Source organism: Sarcophilus harrisii, chromosome 1, assembly GCF_902635505.1.
Source record: "Sarcophilus harrisii chromosome 1, mSarHar1.11, whole genome shotgun sequence".
Taxonomy (NCBI): domain Eukaryota; kingdom Metazoa; phylum Chordata; class Mammalia; order Dasyuromorphia; family Dasyuridae; genus Sarcophilus; species Sarcophilus harrisii.
In genome coordinates, this window is record NC_045426.1 from 78,828,555 (window position 1) to 78,847,922 (window position 19,368).

At 40.3% G+C, this 19,368-nt stretch overlaps 1 protein-coding gene across 1 annotated transcript; it reads left to right on the forward strand.

Moving 5' to 3' along the window:
• The first annotated feature begins 2,830 nt into the window (after positions 1-2,830).
• LOC100924466 (zinc finger protein 425-like) lies at positions 2,831-11,565 on the forward strand. Its single transcript, XM_023498290.2, has 4 exons — positions 2,831-3,036; positions 3,732-3,858; positions 7,208-7,366; positions 8,891-11,565. Exons 1-4 carry the CDS (start codon positions 3,013-3,015, stop codon positions 10,288-10,290), a joined length of 1,710 nt encoding a protein of 569 aa, XP_023354058.1. The 5' UTR covers positions 2,831-3,012; the 3' UTR covers positions 10,291-11,565.
• Positions 11,566-19,368: the final 7,803 nt, after the last annotated feature.

The following is a 19,368-nucleotide window of genomic DNA, read 5'->3' on the forward strand; positions in this document are numbered from 1 at the left end:
TCAACACCTTTGAGAGTTCACATATTAGTTCACACGTTTGGGAGATTTCAAGGTTCAGTATGAGATATCCAAATTCACACCTCCCATAATCCCACTCTCAGAGGAGAAGTCAACCTTTTGAGTAGACACCTCTAAAAGAGCATAAAAAGAGCTGAGTTAGTGAAACCAGTCAGTTCAGAAGATTGCCAGGAGTCAGAGTTGAGCTAGAGGCGGAAGCTGTCAGAGGCAAAAGACTAGCAACAAGAGCTCTCGGAACCAAAAAAAGCTCAAGTGAATTCAGTTCAGGAGATTGACAAGCTAGAGACTGCAGATGGGCAGAACGAAGGATTCGGAGGAGTAGAACCAAGATTCAGAGGGAGCTGGAGGCGACAAAGGACAAGCTGCAAGAGCTCTTAGAACCAAGGAGGGAGATAAGCCTCTAAGAAAACTAACTGGGCTATTTTAGAAGAGAAAATAAAAGACTGTACTTAAATCCCTGGCTGCCTTTGAGATGATTATTGATCTGAACTGAAACTAAGGCTGCCTCCAGAAACCTCCCCAAGAAACCTGCTCCCAAAGAGAACCATCACGTATTCTAGAAAAGAAGAAAACACCACAGATGTGACCCCTTCAAGCAGCCTCATTTATTCTCTTCACTGATAACACATCTTAAGTTTATCCCTCACTGACCACCCAGAAGCCGTCTCTTCCACCTTTAGTCCAATGTTCACTTTCTTCAAGGTCTAAGTTAGCACATGCAAGTTTAGGGGACTGCCACCTGGGTCAAGTCAGTTACAAATTACACAGTACTAGAACGGGACCAGAATCAGTGACAATAGAATAAAGGAACATGGCCTGCCCTCGGGGAGGGAGTGCAGAGCCAGGAGAAATAAGCAAAGGTGGGGCGTTCTGCATAATAATAATAATAATAAATAAATAAAATATAACAATAAATAGTAAAATTAAATTTTATTAAATTTTTATTACTAATTAATTGGTTAATTAATATTAAATAAAAATTTAAAATAATAATGATAATAATAAAATATAATAATAAAAAAGAATAATAAAGCTGAATGGAATTTAAGGTACAAAAGAGTGTGTAGAATGAAAGGAAGTAAAAGATAAAAGTTTTGGGTTCAAATAAAACATAATAAAATAAAATTCCATTAAATTATTATTAATAATTAATTGGTTAATTATTATTAAATTAAAATTAAAAATAATAATGATAATAATAAAAAAGAATCATAAAGCTGAATGGAATTTAAGGTACAAAAGAGTGCGTAGAATGAAAGGAAGTAAAAGATAAAAGCTTTGGGTTCAAGTAAAACATAACAATAAATAAAATAAAATTTTATTAAATTTTTATTATTAATTAATTGGTTAATTATTATTAAATAAAAATTAAAAATAATAATGATAATAATAATAAAGAATCATAAAGCTGAATGGAATTTAAGGTACAAAAGAGTGCGTAGAATGAAAGGAAGTAAAAGATAAAGTTTTGGGTTCAAATAAAATATAACAATAAATAATAAAATAAAATTCCATTAAATTATTATTAATAATTAATTGGTTAATTATTATTAAATTAAAAATAATGATAATAAAATATGATAATAAAAAAGAATCATAAAACTGAATGGAATTTAAGGTACAAAAGAGTGCGTAGAATGAAAGGAAGTAAAAGATAAAAGTTTTGGGTTCAAATAAAATATAAAAATAAATAAATAAAATTTTATTAAATTTTTGTTATTAATAATTAATTGGTTATTATTAAATAAAAATTAAAATAATAATGATAATAATAAAAAAGAATCATAAAGCTGAATGGAATTTAAGGTACAAAAGAGTGTGTAGAATGAAAGGAAGTAAAAGATAAAGTTTTGGGTTCAAATAAAATATAACAATAAATAATAAAATAAAATTCCATTAAATTATTATTAATAATTAATTGGTTAATTATTATTAAATTAAAATAATAATGATAATAATAAAATATAATAATAAAAAAGAATCATAAAGCTGAATGGAATTTAAGGTACAAAAGAGTGCGTAGAATGAAAGGAAGTAAAAGATAAAAGTTTTGGGTTCAAATAAAATATAAAAATAAATAATAAAATAAAATTTTATTAAATTTTTATTATTAATAATTAATTGGTTATTATTAAATAAAAATTAAAATAATAATGATAATAATAAAAAAGAATCATAAAGCTGAATGGAATTTAAGGTACAAAAGAGTGTGTAGAATGAAAGGAAGTAAAAGATAAAGTTTTGGGTTCAAATAAAATATAACAATAAATAATAAAATAAAATTCCATTAAATTATTATTAATAATTAATTGGTTAATTATTATTAAATTAAAATAATAATGATAATAATAAAATATAATAATAAAAAAGAATCATAAAGCTGAATGGAATTTAAGGTACAAAAGAGTGCGTAGAATGAAAGGAAGTAAAAGATAAAAGTTTTGGGTTCGAGCTGTGGCACAGGAATTCAAAGACAGTATAGCAAATTGGGGAGGGGGCGTCCCTTGGAGGCTGGAAGAAAGCCAGAAGGGTGGCGATTTGGGAGCTGTGGAAATGAGTTTATCTGACTGACTGCAGCCAGCCTGCCTCTGAGGGAGAGCCGCTGCGCCTTGGCAGAAAGAAGTGAGGGAGTGGCGAGAGGGAAAAGGAGGGACCGTACAGAAGTGGGTGGGACGGAGCCTAGAGAAGCCCTAGCAGGAGGGGATGGGCGAGGCTAAGATCCACCCCTGGGTAGGAGGGGCATAGGAGAGGGGGCGGGGCCTAAAGAAACCTGAGCAGGCAGAAGTGGGCGGGAACGAGAGAAACCGGGCAGGAGGGCGGAGCAGAAAGGCGTTCCCCCTCCCGCCCGCAGGCGGCGCTGTGGGGGCGGAGCACGGGAGATGGGGCGTACCCTCCGCTAGGCGGGCGGGGCGGGGCCCCGGATGCAGGTCGCGGCCCGGACCCGAGGCCCCATCTCGGTACTCGGGGCTACCCGCCCGAGGAGACTGGGAGGCCATGGCCCCGGGGGCGCCTGCTCGGGTAAGAGCGGCCTCCACCCGGGACCCAGGCCTCCAGGAAGCTGGGCCGGTAGCTGGGGACGGGGGGGCTGGGGCGAGGGTCGCGCCCACAATAAACCATTTACCTGGAGATTTACAGTTTGTCCCGTCTGTCCTCTACCCGTCATCCCTAAGTGCCTTATCGGGCCCGAGTCATGGATGGGGCTGAAGCCCTTGGGCGGGATGACCCGCGCCCCCCCCCCCGCCCCCCGCACGCTGGGTCCGCGCTGAAGCGACCGGTCCCCGGAGGAGGCCTCGCGGTGCTGCTGCTGCTGCGGGGGGGGAGGGGAGCGCTCCCAGGGGCTCGCGGGCTGTGGCCTGGAGACCTGGGGCACCGGAGAAGGGCGCCCCTACGCCCGGGGACCCGCCGGGTACACGCGCGGGGTTCTCAGATCCCCAGGCGCCCCAAACGGCCGAGCATCCCAGTAACGGGACCTGGAGCCTCCTCCCGCGGGCTCCTGCCTCATGAAAGTCGGCCTGGCTTGCGCTCCGGCCACCAGGGGTCGCATCTGAATAGGAAAGAGGCCCACGCCCCGACAAGAGGCAGCCGGCTTTCTCTTGCCTAGCCCTGAAAACAGCCCTCGTGGGAATCACGCGTAGCCCCCCAGCGAACTGCACGCGGGTGCGCCGGAGTAGCGATGAGAAGTAAAGTGATGCGTTTCCCATCTGTGGTTCCAGGTGCCCGTGACGTTCGAGGACATCGCCATGTACTTCTCGGAGCAAGAATGGAGGAAGCTGGAGGAGTGGCAGAAGGACCTTTACAAGAACATCATGAAGGCCAGTTATGAGGCTCTGATCTTCCTGGGTAAGGGCCTTCAGAGAGGAGCTTGATGGGTGACTCGCGCGGAGTCGGAGGCAGAAAAGAGCGGGAAGAAGCGCCACTGCTTGGCTCTCTCAGTAAGAAAGTCGGAAAGATGGCTGTCAGTATTTGCAGTTTTGCTTGGGTCTTCGTTACCCGAGAGACCGCACGCGATATCCCGGTATGGAGCACGGCACCCATGGTGCCGCAAGGCGGCTGTTGTTCTCTGGACTCTCTCAGGGTTGTCAGATGGTCTGATGCAAAGAAAGGCTTCCGCCACTCACCGAGCGCTTACTCAGCTCCACGGGCCGGGGCACTGTGCTAAGGGGTGGGATGCACAGACAAGATAAGAGAATTTCCGCTCTGCAGGAGCTCTGCAGGAGCTCTGCCTGTGTGTGAAGTGTGTAGCCAACCATGGATGTATGTAGAGCCTATAAATGGATAGACGTATTACTTGTTATACATGGCGTCTGTTCACTTGGGTATGCATAAATCTATAATACATGTTCAGCATTTTTCTTTCCACTCATGTATGCATACACATATTTGTTACATGTTATATAAAATGTCTGTTACACAATTGGGGATGCGCATACACATTACATGTGATATTCATACAATGTGTGTATCCCCTTATACACACATTATGTGCATGTTATATTTTAGTGGATACATACTTTTTTTTGTTATTCGGTCACTTTTCAATAGTATCTGGTACTTCATAACCCCATTTGGAGGTTTTTTTGCAGAAATTACTATAGTGGCTTCTCATTTCCTTCTCCAGCTCATTTTACAGATGAGGAAACTGAGGCAAACTGGGTTAAATAACTTGCTCAGGGTCGCATAGATAATAAGTGCCCAAGGTTGAATTTGAACTCGGGAAGATGTCTTCTAACTCTAGGCCTGGCACTCTATCCACTTCATTTCCTTGTTGCCCCAGGCAGACATTACTTGTATATCATTCATAATATCTATCACCAGTAGTGCATATTATACATAACATATTATATCACTTTGAGAGTGTAAATGGAACCAAAAAGATTTGCTGAGAAGTGCCAGGGTACTAAAAACATGTTGTTGTTGTTGTTGTTGTTGTTGTTGTTGTTGTTGCCATTTTATATAGTGACATTCCCTTTTCTCTCTTCTTCCATTTTGGTCTCTTCAGCACACAGATATTTGAAATGAAAGGAACAATAATGAATAAACAATGTACAATAAACAAAAATAAAATAGATATAAATAAAATAAAAAAGAACAAATTTAATAAGAAAAGAGCAATAATGAATGAAAACACAAAAGTGAGGAAATTTCAAGCAAGTCAATAGATATTTATTCATTGCCTCACTGTCTAGCTAAGAGATAGAGAATTATAAGTCTCTACCATTAAGTAATTTATCATCTTTCTAAATTTTTTTCATTTTCTTTCATACTAGCATCTTAATAAGCATCAATATCCAAACACTTCAGTATACAAAGGAAAAACAAAAAGAGGATCATATAAGAACTGTGAACTGTTACAGAGTTTTGATTTTTTTTCTACTTCATCATTCAACTTGAGGTTTTTTAATTGCTTACTTAAAATTTAACATGAGAGTTTCAATATTGTCGTTCTTGGCTATGACCTATTCTGAGTTTTTCCTTCTGCTTTCTTCCGTTTATTTTCTTGTGATGAGCCATTGACTTCCTTATTTTCTTCATTTTTAGTTTTTGTTTAGCAGTATTTGAAAATGTCTTTTTTATTCTGCACCTATTAGTCTATCACTGATCTTGCCAAAGGAGGGGAGGCATGATACATCATCAGTCTTCTAGAGTCATGATTGATCATTGCATTGACCATAGTTCTTCTCTTTCACAGTTGTTTTCTTTACCATATATAATCATTGTATGAGTCTGCCCAGAGTAACTTACAAAAGACTTACATATATGAAATCTATGGCAAACAGTACTAGAGAGTAAATTATGCAGTGTTAAATTTTGGTGGTAGAGATTAAAAGTTTTACAGAAATTCAAAGGAAGCACAATCTATAATAATGTTAGCTGAACTGGTCAGGGAGAGTTCAGAGAGAAGAAATGGATTTCAAGGGAGCTTTGAAGGAAGCAAAGTCAATTTATGCTTGAAGCATGAGGTGATAAAAGAATACAGAGAAAAAGAAACCAAAGAAACATTCTGAAAGAAAATCATGAATACCATCTGGGACTGTTTCTAAAAACTTCGGAAAATTTACATGAACTGATCCAGAGTGAAATGAGAAGAACCAGGAGAACCATTTTTGTGATTTCTTTTTATAAAGAAAGACAACTTTAAAAGGCTTTAGATTTTTGGTCAATGCAAGGCCCAGTCACAATTCCAGAAGACCAATAATGAAGAATACTTCTGACAAAGAAGTGATGGACTCAAAAAGATATATATGTTTTTGGTTAGGGCCAATGTGGGAGTTTTGTTTTTTCAACTATGCTTATTTATTACAAAGATTAGGTTTTTTCTTCTTTCCCCCATCCCCAGCTTTGATGAAGAGTTAGAAGGTTTGAAAAGTTCAGGTAGCAATAGAATTCCCTCTCCCCACCAAAAAAAAAAAAATTTAAGAGAATAAAAGATTTTTTAATGGTCAGAAGAATAAGCAAGCAAAAAGTTATGTATTAAATTTATCACCTACTTAAATGGAAGAGCAATCTATATATAATAGAGATTCACAGTTTTGGGTATAATTGTCTTTTTATGTACTATTTTGTATATGGAAATAATCATTTTGTTTGGTGTTTAAGTTTGATTTTTTTTTTAAAGAAGACTGTGACTGGTTGGGTTCCAGGGATAAAGGAAGAGGAATTAAATAATATATACCTCTTTAATCCAGGAAACTGAGAAAATGGAGATGCCAGAATTACAAAAGCCATTTTAATGTTCTTTTTAAACTACCATATACCAATAGGGGGCAACATGGTCTATGGAATGAAAGATCATGTTTAGTGTCAAAAAACTTAAGTCATCCTGAATCTTCCATATATTGGCTGTGACCATGGACAAGTGGCTTTCTCCTGTGCCCTAGGAAACCCTCTAAGACTAAGTTACAGAAGAGGTGTTGATTTGCATCAGTGAAGTGAGTTTCCACACTAGTAATTCCCTCATTCCAATGAAATCCTTTATCTGGGACCAAAAGAAAATGTACCATGTAGCACATTTCAAGAAGTTAAGAGCATGAGAAGAAGTCAAGTAGAATATTCAAATAGGTTCAATAGAGCATTGGGATGAGATACCTCAGCAACCTAGTTTTAAAAATCTTTCCCATATTGCTTCACACTCAATTTAAGGACATTCAATTTAAGTAAATGTGATTCTTTCTTTGTGGGCTGTGTGCAGGCTGTGCCATTCCCAAGCCAGACTTGATCACCTGGATTGAACAGGGACAAGAGCCATTCATCAGAGATCTGGAAAAGTTGGAGAGAAGAGACCTGGCAGTCAGCACCAGAGCTGATAAGCATCCTGACTTGAAGAACACAGAGGGGCAGCTGTTTGGGGGTGAGTGAGAAAGAATGAGAGCAGTGAAACTGAATATATATTTTGATATCCTCCTAGTTCTGAGACTTAACTCTTCCCCTCATGTTGGGCTGAGTTGTGGTTTGGAGTCTTAAGAGACACTAAATGGACTTGAAGAGGACACAGACCTCAAACAACTTCACTGTCATACTAGGGTCTGTCTTCTCCCACTGAACCTGTAGATGAGCTCTCTTCCGAGATTGGAATCCCATATTTTACCACATCATAACAGTTCTCAATATAAGAACTCTATAATTTCCAGAACACTTTTGCCTATCTTATGCTAGTAATTATTACAGGAATTATTTGATTCTCATAACAATCCGAAATGTTAGGACAGACATGGTTACCTTATAGATGAGGAGGTGGAAACCTAGCAATTCATATTTTTTGCAAGATTAAGCAAGACACAGAACCCTGTATTCTGGTCAGAAATTGAGGGAAACAGCAAGTTCGAATGGGCCATCACCCTAGGGTATGATTAAATTAAGAGAGCTCAGAATTTGAAAAGGTAGGGAAGATGTAGCTATTCATTCCCTGCTTCTATATATTTTTCCTTCTCTCCATGTCCTTAATTTAGGAACAGCACTTTCCTATTTACATTATAAGAATATGAATACCTTAAAAAGTTCAACTATGTTATTCCTTGGGGAGTCCTTGAATTTATTTCTTAGGCTAATATTTCCCCTTTGAAGATCCATACCCATTTTGAAGCTGTTTCGAAATGATAGATGAATATGGTTTTCAAAATTCTTTTTTATATTAGACTGAAAAAAAAATGTAACAAGGATTCAACACTTCAATTCTACGAGTATTTATTAAATGCCTTCTCTGTCCCCTGCATTAGACAGTGAATACTCTGCCTACCATGCAATCTAATTCCTGCTCTTCCTTGAGTCCTCTGGGAGAACCTCTATTCACAGAGTCAGGTTTTTTTTAATAGTATATATATATATACACACTTTTATGACTTTATTGTTCTCTATCAGTTCCCTGAGTCTCTGTAGTCTAGTATTTTTTGATTATGTTAATGAAGACTGAAGTCCCACTTTGAAAAATACCTCATTGTAGTATATGGTTGACCTTGCAAAGGTTAGCTCAGCTGAGCACATATTCTACCACCTAGAAAGGCCTTGAGTGTTATACTGACCTAGTGACATAGAATTGATTTTAAGAGCCACCTACCTAATTTCAAGATTTCGCTCCAGAAGGTCGACTGCCAGATGATAATGCTGGAAGTTCTCAGCAACTAATGACACTATCCATTAGAGAATGAAAGGGTTACCTTGCATTAAGAGAGAGAAAGAACCCACATCAGTAAAATCAGAGACCTTTTGACGAAATATAGAAAGACATTTGAAGAGAGAGAGATAGCTGCCCTAAAAGTGAGATCAAGAACTGGATTCTTCAGTTATCCCAGATCAGAGTCTAAAATGAAGGTGTCTAGAATGTATAATAAATCACCTAGAATGTATAATGATTGTATTTTTTATTTTTTCATTCCAGAGGACCAAAAATCTTTGAGTTTACAAAAGGAAAAGCAATTTTTTTGTGATTTTCAAAACCAGGACTTATCTGATTTACTATTGTCAAGAGAAAAAAGAGAAGATTCCTCTATGTATGATCAATCAGGCTGTTCCTTAAAGAGCCCATGTAAGCAAAATTCACAGTCTTTAGCTCCAAACGTTCATAGCATCCACTTGAACCATAAAACTGGAGGATCCCCTTCCTTCCAGAAAATTCCCACAAGGCAGAGCATCTGCCCCTGTCCTGACTGCAGGAAAGCCTTCTGCCTAAAAGGTCATCTAGGCAAACACCTAAGCTACTCCAGAGACCAGATGGGCCAGTGCCTGAAAGGCAAGAAGCTGTTTAGGAAGCGATCTGCTCTCCAGAGACCCCAGAGCATCCATGGATGGCCAAGGTACTTGCTACAGATGGAGAACAATGAAAAGGACTGCTGCTTAAAGAGTCACACAAAGGCAGAAGAGGGCCTGTACAAAACAGAGGAGGCATTTGTCCAGGACCTTGCCCACTTTGTGGAACATACCAGATTGTACAAAGGCAAGAAGCTCTTCGATTGCCCCAAATGCAGCAGGAGCTTCCCTGGGAAGGGCCTCCTGAAGACCCACCAGCGGCTGCATGGCAGGGAGAGGCCCTTCTTCTGCCCTGAGTGTGGCAAGGCCTTCACTCAGAAATCTAGGCTCACTGAACACAGGAGAGTGCACAGCGGGGAGAGGCCCTTCCAGTGCCCAGAGTGTGACGGCAGCTTCCACCTAAAGGGGCATCTGCTCCAGCACCACCACCTGCACACGGCCGCGAGGCCCTTCCAGTGCCCCCAGTGTGACGGGAGCTTCCGTCTGAAAGCTGTTCTAAAAGCCCACCAGCGCACACACAGAGGGGAGTGGCCTTTCTCTTGCAGTGAATGTGGCAAAGGCTTCACAAGGCAATTCCACCTCGCAGACCACCTCAGAATGCACACCGGGGAGAAGCCCTTCCAGTGCTCCCAGTGTGACAAGAGCTTCTGCCTGAAGGGCACCCTTAAGGTCCATCAGCGTGTGCACAGCAGGGACCGGCCCTTCTCTTGTGGGGAATGTGGCAAAGGCTTCACCCACCAGTATAAACTGACTGAGCACTTCCGAGTCCACAGTGGTGAGAAGCCCTTTCAGTGCCCCGAGTGTGGTAAGAGCTTCCGCCTGAAGAGTGGCCTGAATTACCACCAGCGCTTACACCATAAGGAGAGGCCATTCTCCTGCAGTGAGTGTGGCAAGGGCTTCATTCATCAGTCAAGGCTCTCTACCCACATCAGAGTGCACGCCAGGGGAAAGCCCCACGGTAACCTGAGTGACCCTGGAAAAGCCAAGCCAGGCCAGCTCTTTAGGCTAATAGAGGAAGACTGGAGCTCATAGATCCTACAATGTGAGGACCTTAGAAATCATGTAGCCTCAACTAAGACGGGATGCTGCCCAAGCATCACATAGCCAGTAAGAAGCAGAGATGGAACTAGAACCCAGATCTCTTGGCTCCTGCTATGGCCAGCTGAGCTGCCCTTACAACAGACATACATTCTGTTGAAGGGTCAGTCGTACTTCAGCTCTAGAAGTTTGTGCCCAAAGGCAGCTAGGTAGAGCACTGATAGAGTCTTGCACTTGGAATCAGCAAGATCTGAGTTCAAATCTGGCCTCAGACCCTTACTGTGAAACCCTGGACAAATCATTTAACCTTGATTGCCTCAGTTTCCTCAGCTTTAAAATGAGGATAACAGCCTCCTTCCTCGAAGGGTCATTGTGAAGATCAAGTGAGATAATAGTTCTAAAGTGTTTAGCACAGGGCTTCCCAAACTTCCATATCTTTGGCATTATCTAAATGCTGACTCTCTTCTCTTTCCTGCTTGATTCTTCCTGTTATATTGTTTAAAGACTTAAGATGTTGACCCTCAGATACTGAGGACCAATCTGAGCCTGAGTGAAGAACAGGGAAAGGGTCCATGGATATGGGATGGGAGATTTTCCCCTGCCAGTCCCAAGTTTAAAAGGATGGAATGAGCAGCTGTTTGCCTCTTTTGTTGGCCCAGCAGAATGTGGTCCCAATATCATTGCTTAATCCCTTTGAAAGTCTTTGCAGGCATGAGCATAATTGGCAAGTCTGTTTCTTTAATGTAGTTTGTCAACAACAGCAATAATAAATGGAGTCATTCTGGAAAACTAGGCTGATGTGCATAGTGAATAAGACGACTCAACTGACCCAATGTCCACTCTGTAGTTTCACCAGACAGCAACCCTGCCATTGGCTGGATCCCAAATATACTAAGCCTCTAATGATTTCAATAGTTCATAAAACCTGGAAAGCCCTGATTGTTCCTGCTTGCGTAAGGGAGTGGGAATGGGGATTAGAGCCTTAGTAACAATTGTCAATTAATAAGAAATTAACAAAAGATTGTTTCCCTGTAGTCAGGACCCGGTTGCAGTTAGTATAAATTCTTAGTAGACCCATCAGCAGCCTTTTATAAGAAATATTCAGGGCCAGGACCAGAAGACACACTACTGCTTGGAACTGAAGCTGATCAGACTTCTCATGGACAAGCTGGTCTTTTTCATTCAGTATGACCCATATTTTCTGAGTGCTTCCTCTGGGCAGAGATGACTATGTATGCTGCATCTACCATTCCTACTTTTTTGGGGGGAGAGGGCTTTTTAAATTAAAACTTTTTATTTTTCAAAACATATGCATAGATATTTCTGCAACATTAGCCCTTGCAAAACCTTGTTTCCTCCCCTTCTCCCACCTCCCCCCTCCCATGGCAAATAGTCCAATATATGTTAAACATGGTAGAAATATATGTTAAATCCAGTATATGCATACATATTTATACAATTATCTTGCTGTACAAGAAAAATCAAATCAAACCAAAAAAGAAAATGAAGGAAATAAAATGCAAGCAAACAGCAATTTAAAAAAAAAAAGAGTACCATTCCTACTTTAGTCAGAGGAATATGGTGTCTTGAATTTCCAAATTAATTCTCTGGTAGCTCTTTTCAGAAATACATTCATCAGGAGTTAAATTATACCATGTTTATTCCTGAAGATCTGCATACTCTCTCACTACATAGACGCTCTTTGCTCTGTAGTGACACAGCTTTTCCTCTTGGGCCAGAGGAGTTGTCACAAGCCCAGTCACCCTGCCCTTTGCCTCCAGTTCTAGAGAAATGGAGACTCATTGATGGTGGATTATGGAAACCAGTATAGAAAAATGTGGCTTTCAGCAATTTCCCTTCCCACTTTGGAATATATTTTAAGAATGTTTTTTTCATCATTTAAAAAAATCTTTACAATATTATGTCTATCATTATAGCATTTAGTCATTTGGATAGTAAAAAACAAACAAAAAAATGACCTGTGCCTTCTATTCCTTGTATTAATAGTTAATCTGACTTTCTACTTTGCCAAGTGTTTGATCAAAAACATGATCATGCCAATGGCCTGGAAAAGAGACCAAATTATTAGTAATTTCATAGATGAGAGTACTAAAAAGAACTTAACCAGTCACAGCCACCAAGGGGCAGTAGTTGAATGCAGTGGAGAGTTATGTGACCTCACTGGCTTGCCCCTGACAAAGAAAAGGATAGACGAACCTCCTTGCTTGCCAGCTTAGGCCCAGTCTCTGCTGTCTGAAACTAGTTTAGGCCCAGAGCAGGAGGTGAGGTGATTTCAAGCTGCTTAAAGGCTTTCCACTTAGAACCCACTGTACAAGGGAAGGTAGCCAACACAGACGGGAAGAGATACACAGACACCCCTCAGAACGTCTGAGGACATGGCTTCTCTCTCAAATGCTCAAACCCTGCGCTCCTCCTTGGAAGTCAGCCAGGTTAGAATTGTTCTCTTCAGGAATAGCTTCCTATGCGATTTAAAAGGTCCCTCACCTTTATTTAGTTGGCCAGAGAAGTAGTCCTGTATTCAGTGTTGCCTTTCTATCTGGTGTCAATAATCTGAGCAAAAGAGCCCTGTTAAGGGCAGCTAGAGTGGATAGAACAGCTGGAGTCAAGAGCACTTGAGTTCAAATGCGGCCTTAGACATTTGATACTAGCTATGTGACCCTTAACCCAATTGCCTCCTCCCAAAAGAAGAGCACTACTAAAGTGTCCCACCAAAAAATTATACTAATGTATTCTGTGATTGGGGCACATGTATGCCAGAAACAATTGAATAAATATCCTAATAATTACTACATTGGAGAGAGAGATATTCAAACTATCGTGGTCATGGCTGCCCCAAGATAATTTCAGGTAATATTTATAGGAATCTTGAATAAGGAATAGATCATAATATATTAAAATACAGTTTGGGGTTAACATTCTTGGATGTGGAGTCAGGAAGACCTGACTTCAAATCAAGCCTCAGATACAGTAGCTATGTAACTTTGAGCAAGTCACCTAACCTCAGTTTCCTCATCTAGAAAACGGAAATAATTGCATTTACCTCTCTAAATTGTAGTGAGGATAAACCAAGATGCTGTTTGCAAACATGAAAGCTATTTAAATACTAAAGTTACTATTCCATAATTGAGTTCCTTCCTGGATTATTCATAGATAGATTGATTGAAAACATTCCTAATGGGGCAGTTAGATGGTGCAATGGAGAGAGCACCAGCCCTGAAGTCAGGTGGATCTGAGTTCAAATCTAACCTCAAACTCTTAACACGTCCTAGGTGTGTGACCCTGGGCAAGTCACTTAACCCCAATTGTAACAATTGTCAATAAGAAATTAACAAAAGGTTGTTTCCCTATAGTCAGGACCCGGTTGCCGTTAGTATAAATTCTTAGTAGACCCATCAGCAGCCTTTTATAAGAAATATTCAGGGCCAGGACCAGAAGACACACTACTGCTTGGAACTGAAGCTGATCAGGCTTCTCATGGGCAACCTGGAAAAAAAATGTTCCTGTCATCAGTATCTTAAATTTTGATTTCAAAGTACAGTAAAAAATGACCGGTCAGTCTGAGCATTAATCACTCCCAGTGAGTAAGAAGGCAATCTTTTACTTAAATGAGATCTACTTGGTTATTACCCTTACTCCATTTCAAAGGAAGGCCCTAGCCTTTGTTATTCTTTCCTAAAAGGAAAAGTCTAGAAGGGGTTTTAGGCTGGAGAAAAAATATTTCTTAATAATTCTAGAAAAACTAAAAAGATTTTTAAAAATATGCTTCCATACTTTGCATCCCTTCCATAGCTTATTCAGAATACATTAAAAGTCAAACTACCTTCATCTGGAGGTTAAAACCCATTATAAAAGTACACATAGGAAACAAGACTTAAAAAGTCTGAAGTTCAAAAAAAAAAAAAAATAAGAACTAATGCACATTCATCCTGAAGCAAGGAGGCTGAGGGAGAGGAAGGAATTGGAGAGTGGACAAAGTCTCCCAGCAGCCAGACAAGCACAGCCAGAAAACAGCAAGTTCTGTCCACATAGACTACTCCGTAAGCAGATATGTGAGCCAGATAAGGTTCCAACTGCCCCAAATTCTGTTAATGGGGATTGCAGTGCCTTGGCTGTCAGCTCCCACCAGTGGCAGAAGTCTACCCTCCACACCTTTTTTGTAGCTCTCAACAGCCTGGACTAGAGATATAGGATTTCATGCCACAAAAAATACAAAAAGCACTCAAACCAAGTTCAAATATAAATTTTTTTAAAACTGTTATCTGGAGGGCTTCACTTTCCCAGGGACCTGATTTACACTGCAACCCTAGAGCTGAGTCCTACACTCTACCAGATGAGAAAAAAATTTAAGGTTTCTAGGGATTCAAGCAACCGAATCATCAAGTGAACCCCATCTTCTCCAGGGATTTAGGTAGTCTTTTCAAATTAAGGGTGCTCCCTTGTATTGATTATATAGAGTTCTCCTTCCCCAAAATGAATATAGATCTTGGGTGGTTAAAAAGTTGGATATCATTCCCCAAGATGTGAACACTCATGGGTACTAGTGAAGGAGGAAAGTCTAGCTTTTCAGCTTCACTTTATTTTGGGGCTTCCTTAGCTCAAGTGATGATTCAAGTGATGAAATCATAGTAACAATTCCTAGTTTGAAATATCAATATGACAAATTCACAATGGCCATTCTCTTTGCCAAAAGGGACATCTATTTAAGAGAAGAAGTTACTGACAAAGTGAAGAGATAAATTAGGTACCAGGAGTGGTAAATGTGAAATAGATTTGGGTGGGCATTAGGGTTGCCAAAGGAAAGGAATTTGGAAGAATTCAGTAAAGTAATATGCCATGAGGGGTGAGAGGCCCATCAACTGGCAGGCTAAATGCATAGAGTAGGTTAGCAAACTAACCAGAATTATCTCTAGCAATGAAAAAAGATTCCATTAAATGGAAGACTATGAGGAGGGAAAGAGTACTCCTTAGTAGGTTTAGTCTTGAAAAGGATTTAACAGTCATCATTTATAGGGGAAATATACCAGGGCAGAAAGAGGGATCAATCAAGAGCCAGGCAGATTCCACCTGCCAGACCATGTCCCAGACCTGTCTAAAGATATGCTAACCAAATATCTCAAAAGTTGTTTAAAGATGTCCAGAGGTTGGAGACATAGACAATGGAAGCTAATAAAGAGTTTCATCCTTACAATCACTCTACATAAACAAAATAGTCTAGGTCTTGGCTATACCTGATAATAACTAGATGGGCTTCTTCCTGATATGGAAAGAGAATAAGCTCCAAATCTACATCATAAATATATATTTTGAGTCAAGAACTCGCTGTTCTGAATAGCCCCAAGAAAGCACTAAAAACAACTGAAGAGGAAAGGACAAAGCTGAGAGCCTGGTAGCAGTTGGTCTGGAGTACAATAGCAAAGGCTTAAATTCCTTTAACATATATACAAGATAAATCTGCACAGCCCAAGATCTGGCAGGGTACAGTCTGTGATTGAATACAATAATCCACAGTATCCTTGAAAAGATAATGGAAGCTCTAGAAGTATCTTTTGTACAGTCAAATGGTTGATAGCTTGTTTTTTATAGCCTGTAGAAAGAAACAAATCAAGAGGTTATATAATATGCAGACAAGAATTCATGTCAGAAGGAGAAGGAGAAAATAAGGCTGAAGAAAAAGATTGGAGTCAAGGCCAAGATTTGAATTTCAATTTTAGCTTATTGGATACTAAGAGCCATTAGATGTTTTTGAGCAAGAGAAAGAATTATGTGATGAAAGAAAGTTTTAGATATCAACAAAATGTTGAATGAATGATGCTATACATTTGTAGAGTATTATTTAAGCTACTTTCACATACAATATCTTTTTTGATTAAGGCAACCCTGTAAAATAGGTAGGTCAGCCTACTTATGATAGATAAGGAAATTGAGTGTCTGAGAGACTGATTTGTCCAAAGACAAATGACTAGTAGAGTCATCAGAATTGAAACTCAAATATTCTGACTTTTTGTCCAATGTTCTTTCTACCTAAACACTGAATGAAGGCAAGTATTTTTGGTTTTGGTTTTGTTTTTTTTGGCTGAGACAATTGGAGTTAAGTGACTTGTCCAGGGTCACACAGCCAGGAAGTATTAAGTGCCTGGGGCCATATTTGAATTCAGTCCTCCTGACTTCAGAGCTGATGCTCCATCTACTACACCAACTAGCTGCCCTAAAGACAAGTATTAAAAGTGACTACAGTTTCTAGCCTGTTTAGACATAAAAAATAACTGACATTTATTTATCACTTTAAGCTTGGCAAAGTACTTTACATATGTAATCTCATTTGAAATCCACAACAACCTCAACAGGCAGGTCTTGCACATATCATCTGCATTTTATAAATGGAACCAAGGCTCCAAAGGGTTGTCTCTTGCTTATAGTTACTTAGTATTAGAACCAGAATTCTATTGTAGGTCTGCCTAACTTCCATTCCAGCACACTATCAACTACTGCCTCTTATACCACTTTAAAATGTGGCAAAATCTAAAGAATTAATTTGGAGGAAAAATTGAATTGATTAACTTGAGTTGGTGGGATGCAGGAGAAAATAACCCATCAGACATTTAGAAATAGGAGAGCTTAAATTCAGATAGGATGCAGGACTGGAGAGGTAGACTGGAGTCATTTGCAGAGAAGCAATAGTGCAAGATTCAAAAGTGGATGTGTTTGATCTCTTTGGGAGAGACTGTAGAGAACTGGTGAAAAGAAATCAAAGGGCTGAAATCCTTTTTAACAACTAGAAGGAGAAAGTGGAAAGGAGACAGAGAAAGAATGGATCTAGTTGTATAATCAGGACCACGTCCTGGCATGGGAGGCCTGGGAGGACAAAATGTCCAGAAGGACCCAGTAATCCACAATCAACCAATAAACATGTCAGTGAAAATCCCTATTTCTTGGCCAAGGAATAGAATAAAGGTCAGTGTTTCTGGATTGCAAAGTACATTGGGGATGGGGGATAGTTATGAAAAGTGTAAAAAGACTGGAAAAGTGTGGACACCAAACAGAGGTTTTGTATTTGATCCTAAAGATGCCACTGGAGTTTATTCTGTAGAGTGATGGCATGGTCAGACCTTCACTTTGGGAAACTCACTGGCAGCTGGAGTAGATGGACTGGCGTGGGGAGAGACTTGTGGTAGACCCAACAGCAGATTGTTGCAATGGTCTAGGTGTGAGGTGACGCACCAGGACAGTGGTACAAAGGAGAGAAGGGAATATATATGAGAGATATCCTTGGCAACAAATAGGGGTAAAAGAGAAGGAGATTTCAAAGATGGCATGTAACTTGTGAGCCTAAGTGATGGAAGTTAGGAAGAGGAGAGAGTTTGGGAGGGAAGATGGGTTCAGTTTGGGGTATACTGATTTTATTCATCTAGAGGACTACCAGTTGCCTATGTGCAATAAGTAGCTGAAATTGGGAGCCTGGAGGTGAACAAAGAGAAGCAGGTTTAAGAATCATCAGCTTAAAGAAAATAAGTGAATCTATTGAAGCTGATGAGATCAGCAAGAGAAATAATACAGAGGGAAAAGAGAAAAGGGCCCGCAGGGCAGACACCCGTGGGACATTAAAAGTTGGCTGCTGTGCTGGGGAGGAAGATCCAGCAAAAGAATCAGTTCTGAGAGTTAGGAAGAGGCCCAGGAGACCGCCTCAATGTTGTGGAGACTCAAAGAGAAAGGAGCATCCAGTAAAGACCTCATTTCCAAAATATATAAAGAACTGACTCTAATTTATAAGAAACCAAGTCATTCTCCAATTGAAAAATGGTCAAAGGATATGAACAGACAATTTTCAGATGATGAAATTGAAACTATTTCCACGCATATGAAAAGATGCTCCAAGTCATTATTTATCAGAGAAAAATGCAAATTAAGACAACTCTAAGATACCACTACACACCTGTCAGATTGGCTAAGATGACAGGAAAAAAAAATAATGAGTATTGGAGGGGATGCGGGAAAACGGGGACATTGATGCATTGTTGGTGGAGTTGTGAACGAATCCAACCATTTTGGAGAGTAGTTTGGAACTATGCTCAAAAAGTTATCAAACTGTGCATACCCTTTGATCCAGCAGTGTTACTACTGGGATTATACCCCAAGGAGAGACTAAAGAAGGGAAAGGGACCTGTATGTGCACGAATGTTTGTGGCAGCCCTGTTTGTAGTGGCTAGAAACTGGAAACTGAGTGGATGCCCATCAGTTGGAGAATGGCTGAATAAATTGTGGTATATGAAAATTATGGAATATTACTGTTCTGTAAGAAATGACCAACAGGATGATTTCAGAAAGGCCTGGAGAGACTTACACGAACTGATGCTGAGTGAAATGAGCAGGACCAGGAGATCACTGTACACATCAACAACGATACTGTATGAGGATGTATTCTGATGGAAGTGGATTTCTTTGACAAAGAGAAGACCTACCTCAGTTTCAATTGATCAAGGACGGACAGAAGCAGCTACACCCAAAGAAAGAACACTGGGAAATGAATGTAAACTGCTTGCATTTTTGTTTTTCTTCCCGGGCTATTTTTACCTTCTAAATCCAATTCTCCCCGAGCAACAAGAGAACTGTTCGGTTCTGCACACATACGCCGCTGGAGCTGCCCGTACTCCTGGACCACCGACTCCAGCGCTCAATAAAAAGTTATTAAAAAAAAAAAAAAAGAAAGAAAGAAAGAAAAGAAAGAAAGGCGCATCCAGGAGAAGAGGCGGCGAACAGGTCTAAGGCTGCAGAGCCGCGAGGAAGCGCGCGGAGTGAGACACGTTTGTGAGTTTCACCAGTGAGGGATCAGCGATCACCAGAGGGGAGAGCTCCGGTGCGACGGCACCAGAAGCGCAGTTGTAGAAAATTAGGAAGAGAGGGAGGCAAAGGCGCAGGAGATACAGCGAGCGCCGGGAAGACGTAGGCAAACTTGGCTTTCAACTTCTGGCCAAGTCCCGGGGTCCAGCCCAGCCTGCTTTACACACTGCCCGCAGGGTCCAAAAGGAAGGCGAGAGGCCCCGATTGGGTAGCGGG

Excerpts from the sequence above, each read along its gene's own strand:
- LOC100924466 (XM_023498290.2), top strand. The coding sequence starts at position 3,013 with ATGGCCCCGGGGGCGCCTGCTCGG. Across the intron at positions 3,037-3,731 it reads CCCCGGGGGCGCCTGCTCGG|GTGCCCGTGACGTTCGAGGA; the intron begins GTAAGAGCGGCC and ends CTGTGGTTCCAG. Across the intron at positions 3,859-7,207 it reads TGAGGCTCTGATCTTCCTGG|GCTGTGCCATTCCCAAGCCA; the intron begins GTAAGGGCCTTC and ends GGCTGTGTGCAG.